The sequence below is a fragment of the Meles meles genome, chromosome 4, assembly GCF_922984935.1.
Source record: "Meles meles chromosome 4, mMelMel3.1 paternal haplotype, whole genome shotgun sequence".
NCBI lineage: Eukaryota > Metazoa > Chordata > Mammalia > Carnivora > Mustelidae > Meles > Meles meles.
Window position 1 is genome coordinate 52,602,984 of NC_060069.1, and position 26,283 is coordinate 52,629,266.

General features: G+C 46.8%; 1 protein-coding gene across 9 annotated transcripts in view; it reads right to left on the bottom strand.

The window, feature by feature from the left end:
• Nucleotides 1-7,658: 7,658 nt before the first annotated feature.
• ST6GAL1 (ST6 beta-galactoside alpha-2,6-sialyltransferase 1) overlaps nucleotides 7,659-26,283 on the bottom strand; it is a 121,275-nt gene continuing 102,650 nt past the window's right edge. For all 9 annotated transcript variants that reach the window (XM_046002743.1, XM_046002744.1, XM_046002747.1 and 6 more), the window contains 3 exons: nucleotides 14,454-14,552; nucleotides 12,969-13,143; nucleotides 7,659-10,539 (listed from right to left, as the gene is read on the bottom strand). In XM_046002743.1, the coding sequence (XP_045858699.1) occupies nucleotides 10,298-10,539; nucleotides 12,969-13,143; nucleotides 14,454-14,552 (516 nt within the window). In that variant the 3' untranslated portion in view covers nucleotides 7,659-10,297. The remainder of the gene's footprint in view (nucleotides 10,540-12,968; nucleotides 13,144-14,453; nucleotides 14,553-26,283) is intronic.

A 26,283-nucleotide genomic window follows, 5' to 3' on the forward strand; every position in this document is an offset into this window, starting at 1 on the left:
CTGACCTCTTCACTGAAGCTCCAGCTCCCTCAAATCTCGACCCGAAAAGGACAGCAAGGCCTTGGTCTGAAGTGCAGTTGTCTTCATGGCAGCCAGCACTTTCCTCTTCATGTTTTTCTGTGAACCTGTGAACTGTGTACCTGTGAACACAGGCACCAGCCATTCTTTTTTTTTTTTTTTTTTAAGATTTTATTTATTTACTTGACAGAAAGAGATCACAAGTAGGCAGAGAGGCAGGCAGAGAGAGAGAGAGGGAAGCAGGCCCCCTGCTGAGCAGAGAGCCCGATGCGGGACTCGATCCCAGGACCCTGAGATCATGACCTGAGCCGAAGGCAGCGGCTTAACCCACTGAGCCACCCAGGCGCCCGGCACCAGCCATTCTTGCTGCCTCTGTTTACCACCCTACTCCCTGCCACATGCCACACTGAGTTTTCCATTTCCTGTAGGTATTGCAGGGAATCTGAATCTTTCTCATGCTGACACCACAGTCCTCTTGTCCTAACTCCATAACAGAGCAACAGAACAGTCCATGTCCCTTTCCTCTCCTGTCATGACCCCTTGAACCGGAGCCAGGCCTGATAAGCCTAGAAGGACATACTGACTGCTCTCCCAGGCCTGGACCTTTGGGAGCAATCTGTATTACTATAAAGTAGTTCATGGTTTGCCTAGCAAGAGTCCACTTTCAAAATTATGTTTGGCTGGCAGATGTTGGGCCTTCGCTGCTTTAGGGAAAGGGGAACTTGAGCCAAAAGACAAAGACATAGAATGTAATCTTGGGCTTTTGAGTTTTCCAGGTCCAGATCTGGGGTTAGGGTGCTTTAAGGAATTTTTAGGAGAAATTTTACCTGTGTGTGCTTTTTGCCTTCTATACTAACTTTTGAACCTTACAACTAGATAGGAATATGATTCCGCTGTGCAGTTTTAGAAAGAAAATTTATTATTAGTATCTTTATTAGTAAATAATCTTTATTAGTAAAATTTTATACCAAGGCGATTTGTTTTTCATGAAAACAGAAAGACATTTTCAGATATATAAGGACTTTTGTATCCTTGAAACAAGTTTTTGAAGATGTACTGCACCAGAATAATGAAGGGAACAAAACAAGAGCATCAAGATTGGGGATATTACAGTATAAAATAATTGTTGCTGAGTATTTAATCAATTTAAAATAGAAATGTTCCTTAAAATACATTGTAACTCTGGTTCTTAGACTGAATGATGTCATCAAAAATTGTTCTCCAAACAATAATATTCTGAATCTAAAATCCTAATTTTAAGATTTTTATTTAAATTCAATTAATTAGCATATAATGTATTATTTGTTTCTGAGGTAGAGGTCAATGATTCATCAGTCTTATGTAAAACCCAGTGCTCACTACATCACATGTCCTCCTTAATACCCCATCCCTTTACCCCCGTACCCTCAGTTTGTTTACTGTAGTTGAGTCTTTTATGGTTTATCTCCCTCTCTGATTTCATCTTATTTTATTCTTCCCTTCCTTCCCCATGATCTTCTGTTTTGTTTCTTGAATTCTTTATATGAGTGAAATCATATGATAATTGTCTTCCTCTGATTGACTTATTTCACTTAGCATAATACCTTCTAGTTCCATCCAGATCATTGCAAATGGAAGGACTTCATTTTCTGATGGCTGAGCAATATTCCATTATGTGTGTGTGTGTGTGTGTGTATTGTGAGATACATATCTCACAATACAGATAAAAGGAGATGTGATATATATGTATATATATATTGCAAGAGGACTGTATATATATACTGTAAACATATATACTGTATATTTATATATACAGTCCTCTTGTGATAGATATACATATATACATATATACACATATATACTGTATGTTTATGTATACAGTCCTCTTGTGATATATATATATATGTATATATATCACATCTCCTTTATCTGTTCATCTGTCAGTGGATATCTCGGCTCTTTCTATAGTTTGGCTATTGTGAACATTGCTGCTATAAACATATAAACATTGGGGAGTAGGTGCCCCTTTAGAACACTATAGTTGTATCTTTGGGGTAAATACCTAGTAGTGCAATTGCTGGGCTAAAATTCTAATATTAACAAAGATTAAAGATAGAGAATAGAGGATAAAAGTTTGTCAAACTTATCTTGTTTATATAGAAATACAAGATCATTTCATTTCTGACTCTGACAAGGAGTAAAATATGGGTTAAAGTGCTTTTGTAAAACTTTGAGTAGAATGAAACATAGGACATATACTACACAGTATCCAATGTATATTATACAAAGCTCTGAAAAAGATAAAAAGAGAAACCCATGTAATAATAGGGGAAAACAAAAGAAATAGTTGGAAGTATAAAAACAGAATGGAAGAAAATGACAGTTAAAGATAACAATTATGATACATTAGAATGAGTTTAAATTAAATGAAAATCTCCGTACTAAAAGGCTGACATTCTGGGGTGCCTGAGTTGTTCAATTGACTTCAGCTCAGGTCATGATCCCGCAGTCATGGGATCAAGAACTGTGTCAGGCTCTGTGGCCAGCACAGAGTCTGCCTCAGATTCTCTCTCCCTCTCCTTCCAGCACACGCTCTTTCTGTCTCTCAAATAAATCTTTAAAAAAAATTTTAAAAAAAATAGGTAAGAAGAGCCTTACTCTTCACTGTAAACTCATTGCCCCTCCCCCAACTGGCACCATGCTACACTGAATGGGTGCCCCTGGGCTTCTGACTTCTCCAGTGGGAAACCAGAGCCCAAGGTGGACATCCAGCTCCCCCAGCATTATGGGATGTTTCCCAGAGGGCCCACTTGGATTTCACCTCTAGGGGATCACTGGGGGAATCTGCAGGGCTCAACTACCAGGTATCAGAGAGAGGGAAAGAAGGGGACAGAGCCTACCACAGCCAGTGCTCTGGTCTCGATGGGTCTCATTTGTGCTTGCACCAGCACTCAAGCCAAGATCCCAGCTGGTGGCTCTGCCCACATATCTTCAGACCAAATTGGTGGCCCTGTTTGGCCAGGGAGCTCAGTTGGCAGTTCTGCCTGATTTGAGTCCCCAGTCAAGGCCACACTGACTGTGGAGCCTGTTCTGTTCTGCTGGTGTGGGGAAACAGATGTGCAGTCCCACTCAAGTGCTGACCACAGCCTCCAGCTCCACCTACCCAGGAAGCCTTGCTGAGGAGCTGCAACAACTATGGAGCTCATCCTCCAACCCTGTTTGGGCAGGGAGCCAAGGCAGCCAACCTGTCCAGCTGTTAAGTGTAGCCCCTGACCCTGCATAACCAGGGAGCCTGAACAGTGACCCAAGCAAGCTCAGAGCCCCGCCCGTGGTCCTGCCAAGCCACGCAGCCCAGCCTACAGCCCCACCCAGCAGCAGACTCCAGCTTCTGGCCCTGCCTGATTGCTGAACACAGCCTGCGGCCTTCCACAGGCGGGAAGCCCAGATGGTGACTTGACTTGATCACAGAGTGATTGCCGGCAGGCCAGCCTGATGAAGGAAAACCCAGACAGCAACTCTGCCTGATCGCAGAGCACAGTATCTATCCCCACCCAGCTGCAGGATGTCGCTGGACGCCCCTCCCGACCACAGAATCCGCCCAGCAACCTTGCTTTCACAGTGTTGGTAAGTCCCTGTTGGCTGTTGACAAGAGGCCTCCATTCACAGGACTTTTCCAACTGCTGGACTGTCCTCCTGACATGGGGGCTGACTTGTCCTAGAGCAAGTGATCCAAATGAGGGCAAGGTGGGAGCTACCATGTCTTTGTGACCTAACACAGAAGTAATACACTGTCATTTCTTCAGTACCCTATAGGTAACACAGATCGGCACTATTTCATGTGGGAAGGGATTTCATAAGGACACGAACCAGGAGGCGAGGGCAGTTGGGGGTCATTTTGAAGCCTGGCTACGACAGTCTGCCTTATTGATCCTCCCCCTGCCACATGCAAAATATATTCATCGCTTCCAGATCCTTCTTGCTCCCCTCCCCACCCCCACACACGTTCATCCCTTTACAGGATCAGTGGAGCGCAGCCAGCAGCCTGCCAAATGACAGGGCCTAGTCTCTAGCCCTGACTGATCACAAAGCACAGTCTGAGGCCCTGTCAGAGTCTTCCTGAACACAGAGTAAAGCCAGCAGAAGCGTCCTCTCAGGGAGACGACCAAAGTGATCGCAGAGCCCAGCCAGTGGCGCCGCCCCTGACATCAGAGCCCTGTAAGAGAACTGCCTTGGAGGGAGACCAGTCAGCACCCAGTTAAGCACTCAGATGGCGGCAGCCCTCACACAGGCACTGTGTGCAGAAAGGTTTCCTGTCGTTTTAAGCTACTAACCTTCGAGCCATTTGTTAGATAACAATATAACCAATAACACACGCTTCATTTTTTAGATTTTTACTAACTTCTGTGGAGAAACAGAAAGGAATAACAAAACGATAAACCAGAAAAAGTCAGGACGTTTTTAGCAATCTTACAGTGCTGCCTTTGGTTATTCCCTGGGCTATCTTTTCTGACTTTCTTAGACTGTTCCAGAAGTTCCTCTAAGATGATCCTGAGAGTCTTCCAGTGACAATTCCCTGAGAGAAGACTACCTATCCCACCTACCGCCCACCTCAGAATGTCGTCAGAGATGATGACGTATGTTTACATGTGCAGTCACTTGGGGGGAAACAAGTGTAAAGAAACCACATGTCCAAGTCTAAGGAAAATTGTATAAATCACAACACATTTTTATGACAGACTATCATGCACCCATTACAAAGCATAATTACAAAGAGATCCTTACTGTTCTGGAGACACTTCTATGATGGATTTTTAAGTTCAGAAAAAGCAGGACATGATCTTATGTGTCTGTGTAATATTGCGTGCGTGCATGCGTGTGTGTGTGTGTGTTTATAGTATTTTAAAATAGAATGGGGAACTGCTAGCAGGGATTATTTTTGGGTGATAGGATGCAGATGACTTTTTCCCTTTTATGCTTTGGACAGTGAATATGTACTACTATTATAATCAGAAAAAACCTTTAAAGAAAAAGGGGCAGTCCTGCCCATCCCTCAGGACTGTCACCCAGTAAGACTACCCAAATCCCTGTCAAAATCGATCTCTTTTTTTCTGTAACTTCATGATTGTTCCTTTTCTTGTACAATCCCATCTCTTCTTCTTTGGCGTTTGCGTGGTATCTTTCTCCTGTGCTGTTATAAATGCATCCCTAACAACATAAGCATACCACCTAGGTTTAGTGCTCCAGAAAACAGCCTCACTGCTCTCTCTCCTGGGGATGACACAGGCAGGGCAGGCCCGTTCCCCCAGGCTCTGTGGCTTCTTGTCACTGTCTCCCAGCACCACTCACTGGAGGTGCTCCCTGTGGACTCACTGGACTGAAGAGAAGCTCTCCTCCCATTAGAAACTTGTTGTCCAGTCAATCCTGAAAAGGACTGGCTGGTGGCCCAAGTGCATCAGATGGTGGGATTCTGTGGGCACTGGTAAGGCCTTTTCCTCTTTCCTGCAACTGATGTCATGATCCCAGCCCACAGAGATGAGTGTTCAGGGCTGGAACAGTGGAAAGTGACCCTGGGGCAATGACACAGCCCCTGTCACATCACCGCACATCCTGGAAGGCTGCCCTGGAGGTCACAAGGGAAGAGGAAACCAAGGCCACACTGGAGGCCGGGAACTAGGAATAGATGGGGTGGCAGTTGGGGAGTCCAAGTGCACCCCTCTCCCCACCCACTCCTGCCTATAGGACTGATACTGGTGTGGGTGTGGGCTCAGCATGCCGTCGGGGTGCCAAGTCTTCTATAAGAAGAAAGGGCCTAAGAGTTGGGTTTTGGTCAGTGAGGAGAGCTACTGGTGAGGGAGATGTGGGGGTGACAGACAAATCTCTCACTCGATGGCATTTCCCTCTGTGGCCTGGCTCTGACAAGTGGCTGGTGAGGTAAGGAGGAGCCAGGACCCCATTCTCTCTCCCTCGTGCCCAACATAGACAAAAAAGGAGCAGATTACCTAGAGTCGGAAGCAGGGGAATGGCAGCGCAAGGAGGCCGCAGAAGTTTCCCTCCAGCCGCAGAGAGAGGGGCGCAGCCCACCAACCTCACCAGCCGAGAGGACCTCACAGAGATTTAGGGCCACTGTAAATGTAGCCAGTGCGAATCTCAGTTCCCATACTGACTGGAATCTATTTTTCTGTCACTTCTATTCCGAGTGCCCTTTCCACTGGGATCCAGAAAAAAACCCAGTCTTCGTTGGCCAGGCCTTCCAGCTGAGTTCCGGGGGGCTGACCGCGCTCGAGCACTGGGGGCCGGTGTCAGAAGGAAATACGGGCATTCCCTCTTTGGTTGTGCTTCGCATCACTGCACGTTGTGGACACGGGTTTTTTAAGAACTGAAGGTTTGTGGCAACCCTGCGTCAAGTCTACTGGCACTTTTTCCAACAGCATTTGCTCACTTCCTGTCTCTGTGTCACATTTTAGTAATTCCCGCCATATTTCAAAGATTTTCATGGTTATATTTGAATTGCTGCAATTTCGTGATAAAACCTGAAAGGATGAGGAGTTGCTTCTCGTGGAGGAGCAAGGAAAGCGGTTGCTTGAGATGGAATCCACTCCTGGTGAGCTGTGAAGATTGTTGAAATGGCAACCAAGCCTTTAGAACATTACGTCAGCTTAGTTGATAAAACAGTGGCCGGGTTTGAGAGGACTGACTCCGAACTGGAAAGCAGTTCTACTGTGGGCAAAATGTATCAAACAAGACTGCATGCTACAGAGAAATTGTTGGTGAAAGGAAGAGTCGATCAATGTGACAAACTTCATCATGGTCTTTTTTTTCCTCTTTCTTTTTTGAGAGAGTGTGCGAGTGGGGACAGGGAAATCTAAAGCAGACTCTGTGCTGAGCATGAGCGCAGAGCCCAATGCGGGGCTTGATCCCACGACCCTGAGATTATGACGGGAGCTGAAATCAACGGTCAGACACTTAACCAACTGAGCCACCCAAGTGCCCCACATCTGTTGTCTTATGTTAAGAAATCGCCGCAGCCACCCCAGCCTTCAGCAACCACCACCCTGATCAGTCAGCAGCCAGAAACATCCAGGCAAGACCCTCCACTTAGGACTCACTGAAAGCTCAGATGATGGGTAGCATTTTTAGCAATAAAATACTTTTTGACTAAGGTATTTACATAGTTTTGTAGACACAATGCTAGCACACACTGAAATAGACTATAGTGTAGTGTAGTGTGGTTTGGTTTCGGGGGACATATTCAAGCCATAATGGGAGGAATGCAGTTCACAGAGAAGAGGAATTCTCCCTTCTCTCCTGTTCCTGCTTTTCGGGATTTTTTATCCACACATTTTGGCTATTCCCTTAGGACATCATTCCCTTAAGGGTTTTAGGCTTTTGGAAACTAAGGTAAAGACTTTCCATCCATTCTGCTTTCTGCCCTACAGCACCCCCTTCTCTGAGGTATTGAACAAACAACTTAGTCATTTGAATCTAAGCAAGACCAAAAGGAAGAACCATCAATCAGTCACTATCTCAGAGATGCTATCTGCCACATAAGTGACCATTCTTATTCCTGAGGATCCGTGGCTTTGGGATTCCTATTGTGCCTCCTTGGAGATAAAAGTTGAGAAGCAGCAGTCATTCCCTTAGCAAGTAAGAAGAGAGGGAGAAGCTTTTTAAAAACACCTTTATTTTAAAATTTTACATCATCTTTGGGTAATTCAGAATTTGATTAGGCATGTATGTTTCAGACACTTCTGAGATCAAGGTCTCCAAACCAAGGTAAATAGCTTATATGATTGAAGGATTGGGGGGGCCTCATGATATAGGATGAAGAGATGGCTACTAACAAAGACACGATCCCCTCAGGATGGGGACTTTCTGGCGGCACTCGGTCACCATTTTTAAATTATCTGTCGCAAATATGAAACCATTTCACCAGACCAGCAATTATACCTGATTTGCATTTTACTAGTTTCCATATAGAGAGAACACAGAATTAAAAGTTCTATAGACCCCAAATCATGCGGACATTAATCTGATCCCTTATATTAATAATAACAATAAAAAGCTAGCATCTACCCAGTGTAGTCTCACACCAATGCCTCTCTTGCTGGTGGAATGCCTCTTTCCTCACACTGTGTATGATTCAAAGATTGCAATGTATGCATCAAATCGGAACCTAAAGAAGGCTGGGAATTCATGGGCTCAAAGCGCTGGAAAAGACTCCCTCTACACAGCAGGAGGCAGCCCAAATGCTAGGCCCATTCCCTAAGAAGAAAGGCCAGAGCTGGCAAGGAGGGGGAAGGTGGGGCGAGAAGGAGAAGGGGGAGGAGGGACACTTCTATACCTGCACCCTCCATTGTGTGGATGGTTTCCTGGGTGCCAGGCGGGGTAGTTGTTGTCTCTCAGTAGGATAGTTAATTCCCTGATGACAGGACCCCCTCCCCGACCTACCTCAAAGCAAGGTCAGGCCTGGGTGTGAGTTTGGAGCAGGTCCTTAGTAAAGGGAGGAATGGAGGGAGGGAGGAAGGGAGGAAGCCACCAGGTACCGAGCACCTGCTATGTGCCAAGTACAGAACTGGGACAGGTGTTTCATGTAACACAACAGCCTTGTGAGGTAGGCTCACCACCCCTGTTTTACAGATGTGGGAACAGAGTCTCAGGAAAATTCACTCATGGCGGCATGGTTAGTATATAGGGGAGTATCAGTTGGAAAACCCAGAGCTTCTCCCTCCAGGACTCCTGCTATAAGTCCTCCAGGACTGCCCCTATAAGCCAAGGGTTTGGCAGCACGTGAGCACTCCAGCTCCCAGACGACTGGTCCAGAGCTCAAGCTTAAGAGGCCCTGAACCCTGGCTCTACAGCATTATTTTGTGACCCTGAGCAAGTCCTTTACCTTCTCCTCCCCAGAGGCCAGACCAGTCCAGTGTGGTTCTCCACTGGAGAAGGGGGTTGCAGTAAAACTACCCAGGAAGCATGTTTGCACACCACGGTGGGAGGGCCTCTGTCTGGAGACTGCGATATCGCCCCCTTGCTGGAGGGGTGGAGGGCATGGCTGTCTGATAAACCTTGTGAGAATCCGTTACAGTCTCTAAGGTGCTCATTTCTGAGAGCAAGTTTAAATTCTAGGGAACCACATCCCCACTCCCTGAGAGACATTCTGTGAAAGGTCCATGAAGGTGAAACAAATCATCAGATCAGGATACTTTTAAAGTACAAAATGCTTAAAAGTAATTCCAGAGAGGGAAAAAGTCTACTTTAAAGGGGAAAACAAGATGGCAGCCCGGGGTGGGGGGGTGGGGCGAGCATTAACAAGGAAGCAGTGGACACGGTGTGTGACCCCAGCTGCAGCGAAGGGTCAGGCCAGGCCGAGAGCGGACAAATTGGGTTTTTGGCATCTGGCTTGCCAGGTGTCTCCCATGAGGCTGCACTGCGACAGGGGAAGCAGCTTCCTCAGGAAATAACTTGAGCCTCGAAGGTCAGGCAGACCTTAGAGAATAAATATGAGCAATAAAGGCTGAAAGGAAAACACAACTCAAATGACTCAAACATCTGCTGACATGTTCCTCCAGTCCCCTGAAATCTCCACAGCCCAGCTCAGCGAAGCCCCCTACGGCCCAAAGACACAGCGACCGCATGCCCCCTGAGCATGCACACTGAACCCTCTGTCTCCCTCCCACTGAACTGTGAGCAAACGGAGGATGGAGACTGTGCCCTTCTGTGCCCCTCTTCTCCATACGGAGAGGATGTGGGTTCATCACGACCCTTTGTGCATGAGCACCCAGGCTAAGGACCCACCAAGCCAGCCAGAGTGATAGGAATGCCTCATCTCCCAAGGGCACAGACCTCAAGAGCAGCTTTGTTCTGGAGGAATTGAGCATGTTTCCTATGCCTCGGACCACTCCCTGGTTCCCCAGAGCCACCCTGTACCCACACACAATCATAATTTGGGAGAATTTCTTTAACACATGAAATCAGTGTCTAGGTGCAGATGTTGAGCAACAGAGAGCACTTGTTTGTGAGGATAATGTCATTCGGGGGGGGGGGGGCGGGGAACAGCTCAGCTTTGGCAGCCCTTGGGGGAAAGGCGGCATGGACAGAATGCTAGGTGTGCGGCGGGAGACTTTGGGCTCGCACACCTCTGCAGCTACCGGGCAGGCTGGACCTATCTGCCTGCTGTTGGAACTCCTACAGCCTGAGGCTCTTGGTGACAGAAGGCCCATCATGCAGGCTGTAATTGTTCGGGAACGTGACCTGCCCAGATGCGGTGGAGAAGGGCGAGGGGACCTGACTAGGTAGCCCAGGCTCAGCAGCGAATTTTCCGGAAGCCAGGCAGTGTAGCTTTTCCCAGCAGGTAAATGTCCTCGTCTGTGCCCTGGTTGAGGTGTTTCACCATATTCTTCTCAAAGAGGAGTGGGTGGTAGGCGCCCATCGTGCAGGCACTGTCAAAGAACTTCTGGTAGTAGTAGCACACATCGGTCTTGCGCTTGGATGGGAGGAACTCGTAAATATCCACCTGGTCACACAGTGTCATCATGATGATGATTCCTGAAGAGGAGAGCAGAGGTAAGTTCGGCCTGACAACACAACCCTTCCATGAGTCCAGCAGCTCAGGAACCCAAATCTGGGGAGAGGTCTATCTGGAGTTTCTATGTATTACTGTGATTCCCAGTCTGAGCTCGACCAGTAAGCCGGTCCAGCAGGCTGTTCCTCGGGATGCAGGACTGCTGAGCCCCTCTGAACGCCCGGCAGGTCAGGGGCTGGTGCATGGCAGCTCCTCCCTAAACACCAGGGGACGGATGTGTTCCATCCATCAGTCACTGAGCTAATCAGTGTGAATAAGCTAGATGAAGAGAGAGGACAAGATGCCTGGGGGGACAGTACCATCACATGTACATAGAACTTTCTAGCACTTTTATAACCTGTAGGAGCCTCGCAGATGGCGCTGACTGGGAGAGGAGATTCTTACAGTGCTTAGGAGAAATAGTATGGGCAGAGAGGCTGTCTTTCCCCAGCAGGGAGGAGGGTGGTCAGAACAGGAGCCTGCCTGGTCCGTGTTGATGGGCTCCACTTGTTCTGGCGGGAGACAGAGTGCAGGGGGTGAGGCCAGGTCGGCTCTCTCAGGGAAGAGGCACAGAACACTCTGCTGGAGACACGACCCCAACAAGAGGCAGGAGACTCCTGCGACACACACACCTGTCCCCACCTGGCTCAATAACCTCATGCAGGACACGTCCCTCTCTGGGCCTCAGTTTCTCCATCTGCCTCTTACCACACAGGCTGTTGCTAGGATACAATCATGACTCTCACACCCCTTTCGACCACCATAAATATAGGGGAAGTTTATGATGAAATAGTCCTCACTAAGAGCAAAACTGTAAACTGCTAGCAGCAACTTTGTTCTAGAGGAATCAGATGGGGAAGATCCCTCTCTGGCTGCCCCTGGTCCAGCGGGGGACAAAAGATACTTCTACAACTAAACTGTGAAGGCATGACAGAAGTGGCTTCTGGAAATTTCAGGGGGGAGCACTTCCTATGGGGGAGGTCTCATATAAACCTCCTGGCGACACTGGGTGGGGCCCAGAAGGGGCCATGTCCATTGGGGATGGGCAAGGGGAGGGGACAGTGGGGTGATGGGAAAGTGTTTCCTGGGATGCTTTTCCCACTATTCCTGCTCCAAAGGGCTCCTGGAAGAGCCCCAAATGCACACATACAAAAGTTGAAGAGAATTGTACAAAGACACGCTACTGAGATGGTCCCCATCCCTTTCTCTAAGGAGTGCTTCTGACAGTAAACACTCAGTTGTTCACGAACTCAGAGGCCATTACTCCAGGGCTAGCCTGTGCCACACCCAGAAGAAGGAATCAAACTAAGAGACTCTTAACAAAAGGGAACCAGGGTTGCAGGAGGGGAGGTGTGTGGGGGATGGGCTAGATGGGGGGTGGGCATTAAGGAGGGCACTTGTGATGAGACTGGGTGTTGTATGTAAGTGTTGAATCACTAAACTCTACTTCTGATGCCAATATTACATCACATATTAACGAACTAGAATTTCAATAAAAATTTGAACAAAAATGTAAAATTTAAAAAGAAGGAAGAATGTTTTAAACTCTGTCCCCATCCTGAGGGAGTTTGCATCCCAGGAAGAGGGCAGGTTCATCATACAGTGGTGGTGGTGGGGGGGGCGGCCCTACCCTGCCAGGGCCCAGAGAAGGGAGTCTCCTTTCCATGTGTCTAAGAAGAAAGCCTGAAGCCAGCATTCAGGACCCTCTGGACTCAGATCCCAGTCCACCTACACCAGCTCCCTCAGCTCCATTCATGACCCTCAAAGCCAAGAAAACTCTGCCTCTCATTCTTCTCTCAGGGCCAGCACTAGGGTACTCACTGGGCTCAACAGATTTAAATTTTGAATAAAGTATTATTGACTATTGCTTTGTCTTCAGATGCCAATATGGCTCAGTGTAACATTATCACTGATCCTATCTTTATTTAAAATTTTGGTATTTCATTCAGGATAAAATCTTGCATTAATTACAGTTTTTAAAAGATATTGTTTTTGTATTATTTAGCTTGTTACTGAATTTTTTGGCATCCCCTCAAATGGTACACCTGAGGCAAGTGCCTCTCTTGCCTCATCTTCCAAATCCCAGCCCTACTCTTCCCATTTTCCTGCCCCCCTCCTCAAGCCAAATCTACCCCTCACCCAGGCCTGACCCAATGCCACTCCTCCACTGAGCTCTCTGACAGCACCCCCAGGAGGGGTGCTCTCTCCTGGCCGAACTCCCCCACCAAACACCCTAAAGGAGAAGGATTCTTACTGATCTCTGGATCTTAGCCAGAACTTGGCCCAGCATAGAAATACAGCAAAAACCTGGCAACTGTTTGGTGAACAAAGGAATGAATGAATGAATGAGACCCCATTCTCTAATCTCTTCTAGAAACAAACATGAGAGGTCTTTCCCCAGATACAGACTCACCAAGCATCCCAGAGGATGGGGGGTTGGGCTGAATCTCCTCTGGGGAGATTTCTTGAATGATGTCCCACAGCTCCCAAGGCATCTGGGGCTTGAGGATATAAAAAGGCTGGTCGGGATGCAGCTTGCGGTAGCTCTTGTAGTTCTCGAAGAAGCTGTAGTCAGGGCTCTGGTACCACTGAAAGAGAAGAAAATGGCCTCCTAAGGAGAGAGAGGTGCCTCGGAGCCCCTTCCTCGGAGTGGATTCCAGACTTCTCCACATCACAGCTCTCACCTGCTAGCAGAGGGGACCCAGCACACAGCCTATGCTCCCAGGCAATTTTGAGTTTGGCGACCCTGGAAGAGCTTCAGACTTTGGGATCACAGACTCTGGGAATGCTCAAAGGGGTCCTTGGCACCATCTGATCCCACCTTTCATTTTTTTTTTTTAAATTTTGTTTATTTATTTGACAGACAGAGATCACAAGTAGGCAGAGAGGCAGACAGAGAGAGAGGAAAGGAAGCAGGCTGCCCGCTGAGCAGAGAGCCCTATGCGGGGCTTGATCCCAGGACCCCGGGATCATGGCCTGAGCCTAAGGCAGAGGCTTTAATCCACTGAGCCACCCAGGCATCCCCCACCTCTCATTTTTAAAGGGCTGAAAACTGGGGTACAGCTTGCCACAGATGCGGGTTGGGAGCCCCTGTCCTGCCTCAGACACACTTCAGCTCTAAGTGAGATCCAAGCAAAACGGTGGAGGCTGAGGTGGCAAAGGTGCCAGGGATCACCAGAGTCTGTCAGCTCCTGGTGGGTCTGACTTCAGAATCCCGTGTCCCCAGGATGGCGCGCTCTGTCCTTCCACCATAACGCCATCCTCCTGCGACACTGCAGCCGTACCGGGGAGAGGCCAGCTGACACGCATGACAAACAGCAAGGGCGCCATTCCAGAGAGGCTGGGGAGCCAACAGGCCCGAGACTCTCATTCTCTTCCCAAAAGAGAGCCCTCCACTTAGTAAACCAAGTTTGGGGACAGGCGACTTCCTCTCTCCACATTCTAGTCTCCTCACCTGTAAAAGGGAAGCAGCCATGCCTCTATCTACTTCCCTGTGTTGTTATGAGTGAAATGGGAAGAATTCTGGAAACCAGAAGTAGGTCAAACATGATGCTTCTCTCCTAGGAATGAGTAACTACTGTTTATTTCCTGCTGATTTGCTTCAGAAATAACCATATTAGATGGACACGACCCCACCCCATCCTGTTACTGTTACTCCTAAGCCAACCATCATAGGAGAGAAAAACATGGCCCTGCGGGGTGGAGCACAGAAAGCACTGGTATCAGATAGGAATACTTCCACGCTGCGAGTCCAGATGAAGTGCATTCCCCTCACGTGGAAAGAGACAGTCCTCAGGGGGGCCCAGGTCAGTCATGACTTTCAAAACCCAGGAAAACTCAGGACCGCCTATGGACAAACAGAAGGCTCATTCCCTAATTCCCGAGGACACCCACTTACCTTTGGGATATCTGAATGGTAAACAGATGGGTCCCACACAATTAGGATTCCCTCATTATACAGACTGTCTTTGAGGAAGCGCCTTTCAGTGGTGACCAGCTGCAGGAAGAAAAAGACAAATGATCACTTGGATGTTCACGTGTAAATGTCCTGTGGTGAGTCATGACTGACAGATGGCAAGTGCCACCCAAGGCACTTCGGTTCAGTGATCCAGGAGATCAGCTGTCAGACATTCACCTTAAAAAGCACATATTGCCCAGGCGGAAATTGAGAGAAACAAATGGCAGAAACCAAATCAAGAACTGCCTGAAAATGAAAGCAAGCATCACAGTCATCGCTCCCCACCTCGACCACGCACCATCACGACGTGGAGATGTAATCAGAGTCACTGTATTATCTCAAGAATGACTAGGTACAACCCAGAGAGCAGCAACCTGCCACGAGCTTCTGAGCTACCCTGTCCCCTCATACCTCTCCCAAAGGCATGGAAGCGTGAAGAATATAATCCCACTTCCTCAGTGTATCTTTGAGACAAGAACTACTGGTGCTGGGCCCACCTTGGCTGGGGATCGTGTGGCTGTACTGGGTGCTGAAGAGTCCCCAGGGAGTCACAGAATGCCAGCATGAGTATGGCCATGAGGTGAGTGAGCGTTCAGGGACAAACAACAGCGGGCCAAGCCATGGATGTGAGGTGTGAGGAGAGGGACGAAGTCCCAGACAAAAGAAACAATGTGTGCAAATTCCCAGATGTGAGAAATGTGGCAGAGACTGCTAGGAGTCACCCAATATGCATTCATTCTTTCTTCCTTGGAAACAAACATTTCTGTTTACCTCAACACATGGCCATCTAAAATAAAGATTATCTGAAATAAAAATTTCCCAGCCTCTCTTACAGCTAAGCCTGGCCATGATAAAATTCTGGCCAAGTGTGACTTCCAGGAAGTGTCCTTTCTTGTTCATTTCTCCTTCCTGCTGGCTGAAGGTGGATGTGATGGCTGGAGCTGAAACAGTCATCTTGGACCATGAGGATGAAGTCATGTGACTGAACAGTAAATGCACAAGGTAGGAGGATCCCACGTTCCTGACACACTGGAACACCATAGCAGCTCTGGGATATCCACCCTTGGACTTCTTTTACACGGGATAGAAATACATTTTTCTCTTGTTAACCTTGTGTTGAGGGGTGGGCAGAGTGTTGCTATCACAAATAGCCAAACCTAATTCTACTTAGTACCATGAGGAGCTTGTCTGGGAACTACAGGTTGTCTAGTGCAGCTAGGATACAAAGGGAGAGTTAGAAGATGTTAGAAAAATGTAGGCAGGGGCCGGGCCAGGGAGCTTCAGGTTTCTTCAACAGATTATGGGACCAGAGAAGGCTCTTAAGTGAGAAGGATGTAAACTGACCAGTGTTCTGGAACCTCTAGAGTTTGAAAGAAATGGTGACCAGCAAGAAGCTGCTGCTGCAGCCTAAGAAATGATGGAGAAGGAAGGAAGACCGGGAGCTCCAACTGTCAGCTGTAGACCTCCAGACTCACTGGAAGTTTAGAGTGGAGCGAGGGGGGTTAAAGGTGACTCCTAGACTTCAGGCCATCTCCTAAAATGAGAATGTGGAAAGAAAAGCAACTGGCATGTGCATGTGGGGATCTGAAATTCAGGGTTGAGACAAGTGGCCTCAAGGCCCACAGCTGAGAGACCACAGGATCAAGGAATGTCTCGGACGTTAAGCGTGATCCTCTGTCCATGGGGAGCATTGTAAGTCCCGGCACAGGCATTCAGTCCTGCGGTCCAAAGGCAGGCTGGGCATCCAGTAGATGGGGCTTTGCAAAAAAGACACGATCGAGCTGGTGACAGGGAGGCCCAGGGAGCAGCAGGCAACCTCCCACTAGTCTATACCTGTCTTCAGAGACACAATTCTACAACTTCATTCCTGATTCCCAGCTCACTCTATCCCCTTCAAAGCAGCTGGTTCATAGAGAGCCTAAGTCTTTTCTTGAGCCACGCTTCTTTCTCTGCAGAGTACCAATGCCTGATGATGTGTGCGCACTCGAGAGAATTAGAGATAACTGGGATTTTTAAAATGTCTCCTGCTCCTCTCCAGTCATCTTCTTAGTATACAAGAAGGAGGCCAGTGGCAGCAAGTTCTGGCACCTTAAGACTTTGCCAGCATCTGTGGCTTCACAGAAATCCCAAGAGCTGCTCAAGTCTTCTCCTTTCCGACAATGAAGAACAACAGTGAGAGCGACAGATGCCATCTGACCATGTTTATTCCAAGCCAGCTACGTTCATACACGATCTCAGCTCATCTTTGCAACCATCCCAGGAGGTAGTTATTAAAATGCCCATCTTATAAATAAGGAAGTCAACTCAGAGATGCTAAGAAACTCACCCAAGCCATAAAAATACATTATATGTTTATAAAAAAAAAAAAAATTGGAAGGGGAGGCGAACCATAATGGACTATGGACTCTGAAAAACAACCTGAGGGTTTTGGGGGGGCGGGGGTGGGAGGTTGGGGGAACCAGGTGGTGGGTAATAGGGAGGGCACGTATTGCATGGAGCACTGGGTGTTGTGCAAAAGCAATGAATACTGTTACGCTGAAAAAAATAAATTTTTTTTAAAAATTAAAAAAAAAAAAAAAAAAAAAAAGAAACTCACCCAAGCCATACAGCTAGTGAGCAGGGGGTCTGAACTGGAGGTCTCCAGGGTCCACACTTCTGACCTACATACTGCACTGCCTCCCACAAAGCAGGTAGGGTGGGTTAGCCGTGGTGTCGGGAGGAGAGGCCAAAGAAAGCAGTTGATGAGGGACACAGACATGTCACGAGAATGTTGCTTCTTATCTGAGTCATAGTAAGTCACAGCTGGAAGACCCTCGAGGCCTGGACCCAAGTCTGTCATTTTCAGGTGGGTAAACTGAGGTCCAGAGAGAAGAGAGACTTGTCCCAGGCGTCCAAGGGAGCTTGGGACAGAGCCAGAACCAGAGTCTAGAGACTGGCTCCTCCCCAGTGTTCTTTCTTTCCTCACAGGGCTGTATTCATAAAGCACGGGGCATTTGAGTAAGTGAGCACCTGAGCAGGGCCTGAACCACCCTCAATTCTCAACATACAGGGGGTTGGGGAGAGGAGGAGAGAGGGAGGTGTTCACTCGAGCTACTTGATGAGGCAAATGACAAAGCATGAAACCAAGAAGGGGTGATGTAAGGGCTAGTTTATCCTGAGGAGGAACAGAAACTGACCACAGCCAGGACCTACGTGGGGACAGGGGAGAAGCTAGCCAGCACCCCTCAAGCTTAAATGGACACAGCTCTGAACTTACCATACACATTCTGGTGGCCCTTACATGACATGTTCAGATTTTCCTCAAACACAAGAGAACCTCAAACTGCTTGGGGAAGTGGGGCGGTGCTCTGTGTCTGACTCACTCTGTGGTCCTAGGAGGGCTGTTTCCCCTCTCCAGGCTCAGGTGCCTTATTTCTAGGACAGGACTACCCTGCAAGGCCATGCCCAGGTGGCCAGTCATGCCTGGATGGCATCTCCATCTGTCATTTTCCCCAGCTGCAGCACAAGGCACTGGGGAGAGATCAAGGTCTTCTTAAATGCCCCGGTGCTTGACCTCGTGCAGAGTCTGACCTGAGTTCAGGGATCCCAGGAGCCTCGTGATGAGGAAAGTAAGTCACTGCCACAGCAACGGAGCCCCAAGGTACACCTGCCAGGAAAAGGCTACACCAGGGAGATGGGCAGTGCTGTTATAGAAACCTGTTTAAAGTCCTCTCTCCAGTCATAAAGCAACACATGCTCCCTGCAGAAAGTTAGAGGAGGCAAGAATACACACATCTGTACGTATATATATATATATCATATATATACATATATATATATTATATATATACATATATATATTATATATATATATTCATATATATATATGAATAAGAAAACAACCATCGATCATTGCTTTCTTCAGATATCACCTGTATGAATATGTTGGTCTTTTTTCTTCCCAAATCTTTTTTCGCTCAGTTATGGGCTGCACTGTGCCCCCTTCCCCCACCAAAATTCCTATGTTGAACCCCTAACCCCCTATGTGACTCTTTTGGAGACAGGGCCTTCAGGGAGATCATTAAGGTTAAATGTGGTCACAAGGATGGGTCCCTAATCTGATAAGATTGATATCCTTATAAGAAAAGAGACACCGAAGATCTCTCTCTCCACACGTCCACAGAGGAAAGACCGTGTGAAGATGCAGTGAGAAGGATCCACAAGCCAGGAAGAGAGCCTGTATCAGAATCCAACCTGATGGCACCCTGATCTTGTACCCCTGGCCTCCAGAATTGTGAGAAAATAAATCTCTGTTGTATAAGCCACCCCATCTGTGGCATTTTGTTATGGCAGGTGTCAGAAACTAATATGCCGTGTGTGTGTGTGTGTGTGTGTGTGTGTGTGTGTGTGTAGACACTGGTAACTATAGAGTCTAGACTTAGCTGCTTTGTTAAACTCACACAACAATCCAAGTCCAAGTCTTCTCGTATTATCCCTCACAATATTTCCCAGCCCCAAACAGGGCATGAAAGGAAGCTCGGAGATGTTACATAACTGACCCAGGATCACACAACAGGAAAGGGATGGAGCTAGGATACAAATCAAGGCCTGTCTGATCTCTTCCCACTGTACCAGACGACCTTCACTCAGAACAGTAAGGGATGAGGAAACAGTCTGTGTTCCAGCTGCCAGATTTGCAGCCTTGCCAGAGTGACAAAGCTAGTTAGTGCCATAGGAAGACAAACAGAGGGGTGGTCGAGGTCCTGAGTAGATATGAAAAATGAAGGCCTGACCACAGTAAACTGGACTGGGATAGGAAGCAGGTTCTCTGACAGAGAGAAAGGCACCTCAAGTGGAAAGCCTCAGATTCTACCCAGCATCCCAGGAAGTCATCAAAAGAACCAAGAAGCATAAGAAGAAGTAATTTGGGGACGCCTGGGTGGCTCAATCAGTTAAGCTGCTGACTTCAGCTCGGGCCATGATCCCAGGGTCCTGGGATTGAGTCCCGCATTGGTCTCCTTGCTCTGAGGGGAACCTGCTTCTCTCTCTGCCTCTGCCTGCCACTCTGCCTGCTTGTGCATGCTCGCTCTCTCTCTCTCTCTGACAAATAAATAAATAAATAAAATCTTAAAAAAGAAGAAGAAGAAGTAGTAGTAGTAGTAGTAATTTGGAAAGTACTTAAATGTCCAAACAGAAGAGGTTACGAGAATAAGCTAGGAAACTAAGCCACCAAGGATGTCCAAACAGAAGAGGTTATGAGAATAAGCTAGGAAACTAAGCCACCAAGGAGTATTACACAGCTATGACAAAGAAAGAGGAAGAGCTCTATGAGCTGACAGGAAGTGATTTCGAGAAGATCTTGGGGGGGCGGGGATAGTGTAAAATAGCTTATAGACAACCCCCCACACACACACACTATAGTCTGTGTGTGAAAACAAGGGGAATTAAGAAAGCATATGTACGTCTGTTTGTCTTGACAAACACTAACACAGAAGGACAAATCAGAACACAGTGCAGGTGGCTGCCCACCACGGGTGGTGGTGGAACTGGGCGGCAGGGATCTAGGAGGGAGTTAACATTTCTCTGGTTATACGCTCCCAGAGAGTTTTGAATCTGGGGAGCGTGTTAATATTCTGTGTGATTTAAAAAGAAGGAGGAAAAGAAAACCCCCAAACTGAAACAAAATGGATACAGCTGAGGTCCAAATGAATTCCACAAGCTCAGTGAAGAGGAACAGAAAGACGCATCCAGGTAACTTAGGGCTCCATCACGTGACTGCATCACCTCAATCTCAGGCAGGGTGTGGGGGAATACAGCTAACCCAGCCTGAGCTCTCTCTGCTACGTTTGCTGGAGGGAGAGATGTGCAAAGCAATTTTCAAACTCTCTGACGGGTATCACCCACGTGAGCAAATAAAGAAACAGGTGAAGGTGTTAGAAGCAGGATTCTCACTATGGGAGGAGGGGGAGTGCAAATACAGAATGGGGAAAGGCAAGGGATACCTTATGTGGACGGACCGAACTCGGTCAGGGTCTGTCACTGCCAAAGCAGGCATGTCGGCAGGTACACGCATGTGTCTATGCAGAGCAATCTATGTGCACACGCAGGTGCATGTATGTATATAGTAGGCACACGGGTACACATGTACCTGACTGTGTGTGTATGTGTGTACATATGTGTACATACGTGCTCTCTTTCCTAGCTCTCCCGGCTGTAAGGGCCAAGAAGTGAAGATACCTCAGTAGGAGCCATGAACCACCCAACATCCAGATGTTGGTTTCTAATATCAGTTTTACTTAAAAGAGCCAAGACTCCTTGGGGAAAAATGACATATCCCAGAGCTAAGGTATTTCCTCATTAGTATGAGGAAATAAAACTTCCCTCCATATCTTGGTGTTGCTCCAAAAAGCCCTAGACTCCCGAACTCTTCATATACCGTCAGTATAAACTCTGGAGCTGTCTGTCTAGTTAATTGCTCTGCTCGGGTTTAAAACCTAATAAAACTTCTCTTATCGCCCCGAGAAGCTAAGTGGCGATAGATAGCCCAGATATCATCCCTATGTTAGTACAGAGATATGCTAAGGGATGGGGAAGGCCGGTGCAGGAGGAAAGAGGCCCAGGAATGTACAGACATCTCTCATTTCACATCAGAGTGTGTTTCTATTCTAAAGGGCTGGAGTAAGAAGGGACCCCTTTGAGGGGGGGTAGAGGACAGCCACTTCCTGCCTTTTTAAACAGTGCATGTGTCAGGGGGATCACTGACTTTTTGTCCCTTGCCTGTGGGGTATCTGGTTAGTCCTGTAGGATAATTGACCTGACTCTCATTGCATTGCCCTGGAAGTAGGAGCTTGGGCAAAGAGAGACTAGAGCACATTCATTATCTGCTGTAAAGTATGAAATAAAAAATCTGTCTCTGATCCAGAACACTGTATACCTATACTCCGGATAAAACTAATAAAGAGGAAGCATTTAAAACACGACAGAGTAAAATGAATTGGAATATCTTGTTATGCCAGAAGATACCAGTGCTAAAAGAAAAAACATGATGAGGGCATGCACGTGGCAGGGAAACAAGAGCCAGCTTCAAGGAGCTCCCACTGGCCAAATCCAAGACAATCTGAATGCAACAGTAATTCAGAACAGTGATGAATTACAAACCATTGTTACCAATAATAAAGAGAGAAAGAAAGGAGGGGAAGGAAGGAGGATATAAATAGAGGAGAAGGAAGGGCTCTCAGTCACAGTAGAATTCTGAGCTCCAACCCAATGCCACAGAGCAGGGAAAGCTATAGTGAGAAGACTACCATTTTGCAACCATCAGAGTAAAGACTGGTTCAGGCAAAAGTGAGCCATGAGTGCTAAATATAGGAGAGAATTTTGATGAGGAGCAGAATTGTGGTACTGTATTAAAGTGTTCACCCACAGACTATATGGGAAAGAAAATAACTATGAAAGTGGACGAATCAGACAATACCTTATCCAGGTGATCAAAATTAAAATCAGCTGAGGGGCAGACAGACATTGGATCCCTCCCACTGTGATAATCTTAGAAGGACCTGACATCCCAGCCAGCAATGTATGAACTGAATTTCATATTGAGAAAGCATAGGGCAAAACCCAAATAATGTATTTTTTTGAAGGAGGACTTCATTCTTCAAAAATGCCAGTGCCTTAAAGGAGGAAGAAAGGCTATGGAAGTGTTCCAGATCAAAGGAGACACAACTAAGGGCATATTACTTGATCCTGGACTGGATCTTGGACCTAAAGAAAAAAAATATGCCATAAAAGACATTATTAGGTCAGTTAGCAAACAGATCTGTCTGGAATTCAGAAAGATTAAAGTACGTTATCACCATAAAAAAAAAAAAAACTATGTTATCACCATAAATGTATGAAGTTGATAACTATACTTCGATTGTGTAAGACAACATTGTTGGAAATTCTTAGGATATATAGCCTAAGGTGTGTATTAACTTAGTCTATTCAGGAGCTACTATAATAAAATGCCAGAAACTGAGCACTTTAAATAGCAGACATTTATTTCTCATAGTGCTGGAGTCTGGGAAGTCCAAGATCAAGGCACCAGCATACTTGGCTCCCCAATGAGAGCCCTCCTCCTGGCTTCCAGATGGCTGCCTTCTTCATGTCCTCATGAGAGAAAAGTGAGCTCTGGTCTCTTTCTCTTCCTATGAGGGCACTAATCCCATCATAGAGGCCCCACCCTCGAGACCTCTTCTACATCTAGTCATTTCCCAAAGGCTCCATTGCCAAATACCACTGCACTGGAGTTTAGGGCTTCAACATACGAATTCAGGGGACACACATTCAGTCCATAACAGTCTGCCCCTGGATCCCCCAAAATCACCTCCTACTCACATGCAAAACAGGTTAATTCCACCAAACCTCCCCAATGTCTCCACTCATTCCAGCATCAACTCTAAAATCTTAAGTCTTAAGTCTCACGTGAATATTATCTAAATCAGATAAGCATGAGACAGTTTATCCTAAAGCAAAACTCTTCTCCAACTGTAAACCTATGAAACCAGAAAAGTTATGTACTTCCAAAATACAGTGGTGGGATCGCATAGGATAGACATTCCCATTACAAAAGGAAGAAATTGGAAGGAAGAAAGAGCTGACAGGTCCAAAGAAAGTCCAAAACCTAGCAAAGTAAATACCACTAGATGTTAAGGCTTGAGAAGATTCCTCTTTGGTTCAGTGCTATGTCTGATGGACTCACGGGGGCAGCGATCCCACCTCTGTGGCTCTGAGCAGCTACCATCAGGCCTATTAAAACCAAGCCCTCCCTCCCGTCTTTGAAACTAAGGATGCAGCCTTGACGATTTCTGAATCTCCTTTGGGATCATGCTTTTCTTATCATGAAGAACAATGCCATTCACAGTCCAAGAGCTCTACGGTCCTGTCCTATAGGACCCAAGAGGCCCACAGCCTTCCTCCACTTCATCCCATATCCATCCCCTTCAGCTCAAGCTGACAGTGTTGACGGTGTTTCTGCTGGCGTGTTTGAGTAGGTCCGTGGTTCACACCCTTGCCAATCTCCTTATCAAATGTTTTTGGGGCCACCCCTTCGTTTCCTCTTCAGAACTAGCTTTCTCTTTTTTTTTTTTTTTTTTGCCATATAGATAAGCCAAGAATTTTCCAAATCTTTAAGCTCTGTTTCCTTTTTGCTAAACAATTCCTTTTTAAAAATTCATTTCTCTCTACTCACACCTCACAAAAGAAGCCAAGCCAGTCCCTTCAACTTAGGAATCACCTTAGGTAGATCATTCAGTTTCTTTACTCACAAGTTCTGCCTCCTACAAAACACTAGAACTTAGTTCAGATGAAGTCTTTGTCACTTTAGAACAAGGATCACTCTTTCTCCATTGCTCAGGAATATGTTCCTCATTTCCATCTGAGACCTCACCAGAAGGGCCTTTATCATCCACAGTTACGCCAACATTCCGTTCACAATTATTTACATATTCTCTAAAAAGACAGAAGCTCTCTCTCCAGCTCTCCTCTACTCTTTTTGAGCCCTCACCAAAATTTCCCTTAACATCTATATTTCTAGCATGTCCTTCAAGACTCCTCCAGCTTTTACCAATTACCCAGTTTCAAAGCCACTTCACATTGTTAGGTTTTTGTCATAGCAAAACTCCTCCTCTCAGAACCAAAAAATCTTAGCTCAGGCTGCTATGACAAAATACGATAGACTGGGTGGCTTAGACAACAGACGACTACTTCCTATGGCTCTGGAGGCTGAGAAGTCCAAGGTCAAAGTGCCAGCACATTTGGTTCCTGGTGAGGGTGCTCGTCTTGGCTGGTAGACGGCCGCCTTCCTCACAGGGCAGACATATCACGGGGGGCTCACACTCAAGTCCTCATCTAAATGTGTTTATCTCCCAAAGACCCCATTTCCAAATACAATCACACTGAAGGTTAGAGCTTTAACATACGAACTGGCAGGGGGCGGGGAACATTAACTTTTTACCCACAGTAGGTATTTAGGAATTAACATGTATAATATATACAACTTACTCTCAGATGAAAAAAAAAAACATTACAAAGAATGAATAGAGCAGATAATACAGCAATGGGGTAAAAATAGTAAGTGCCTCTGGATAAAGAGTATACAGGCATTCTTTGTAGTAGACATTATTGCAACTTTTTGAAAGTTTCAAAGTATTTCCAAATAAGTTCAAAAAAATTTTTTCTAAAGAATTTGAAGAAGTTTGGAGGCATCCACTGAGTGAGCGGAAGGTTCTCTAGACTCTACTTCATCCAAAAAATATCGATTGCACTTCTACTACATAATGGGCACCGGTCCTGGCACTCGGGTTTATGAGTGAACGAAACAGACAAACGCGCATCCTCTCAGAGACCCAAGGTCCTGGTGGCAGAACTAGGCAACAAGTGAGATGGGCAATTAGGATGAGGGGAGTGAGAGACATGGAAGGGGAAAGTGCCAGCAGAGAGCCAGGGGGGAGCCTGACCCAGCTGTGAGGAGGCCTTCATCCTGTCCCGGGCCTGCCATTACCCTCTGTGCACTGTAAAGGACACCTTCTGTTCCCAGGCCTGGGCCATCTCTTCTGGAAAATGAAATACCCGATGAGACCCTGGGCTCACAAGGGCAGGGAGCCTGTCTGTCTCTGTTTTACTGTTGTTGTGGGCTGAACTCCAGCTCCCTTCAAAGAGATTGGCACAGGGCAGGTGATTAAATAAGAACTTCTGGAATGAATTCATGACTTGTTGATCTTCAAAGTCCTTTTAAGCTCTGTGAATCCAATACTGCTTGAATCACCACAGAGGATCTCCTGTCACATCAGACATCACGTCAGATTCTACAGACATTAAAAAGGATAATGAGGGAAATAAATAGATCTTTTACAAAAAGGTAATGAGGGAATATTATGAACAACTTTATGCCAATAAATCCAATGACTTAGAAGAAATGAACAAATTCCTTGAAAGACACAAATTTCCAAAGTTCAGTCAAGAAGGAAGAGGTAACACGAACAGCCCTGAATCTACTAACATAGCTGAATTTTGAGCTAAAAACACTTCCTACAAGGTAAATTATAGGTCCAGGTGGCTTTACTGGCAAACTCTACCAAACATTAAAAAATAAGGGGGGATACCAATTCCATACAAACTCTTCCAGAAAATTGGCAAACCAACCTCGATCCAAATCCCACCTCTATCGTATCCTTTCTGCCGCTCTCTGAGCAACTCACTCTGACTCTTTGAACCTTGGTGTCATCACAGAAAATGGGGGTTGGTGATCACACCTCACAGCATTGTCCTAAAGGTCAGATGAGATAAGATATCTATGGGCCTCAGACGAAAGAAGTAGGGAACAAGTGGCACCCGCTGCAGTCTCAGGATAATCCCTGGAGAGCCATCTGAGAAGGTGCCCGCCAAAATCCAATTCGGACACCCTGTTGTCACACATGGGATGTGGGCTTTCTCTCCTCAACCTGGAAGACAGCTTCTCAGGCAAACCTACCATAGCCTTAAATGAAATCTTTGCAGGATGGAGATTTCCCTCTTCACTCACCACCTGGAAGAGAAGCCTAGGAAGGGGGTACCCTCCCAAACCCAGGAGACTTTTCAGGGCTCCTCCATGTTCTCTCTTAATTGCTGCCAACCAACAATTTGGAGGTCATACCCATTCTTTATCCACACTCTCCAGCCGCAAAGTGGCCAGCATGGCCTGGAGTTCCTGCTCTGTTCCTCTGGCTGGTTCCTTCCTCTGCTCTCCCCATGCCAGGCCTTCTTTGCTCAAACC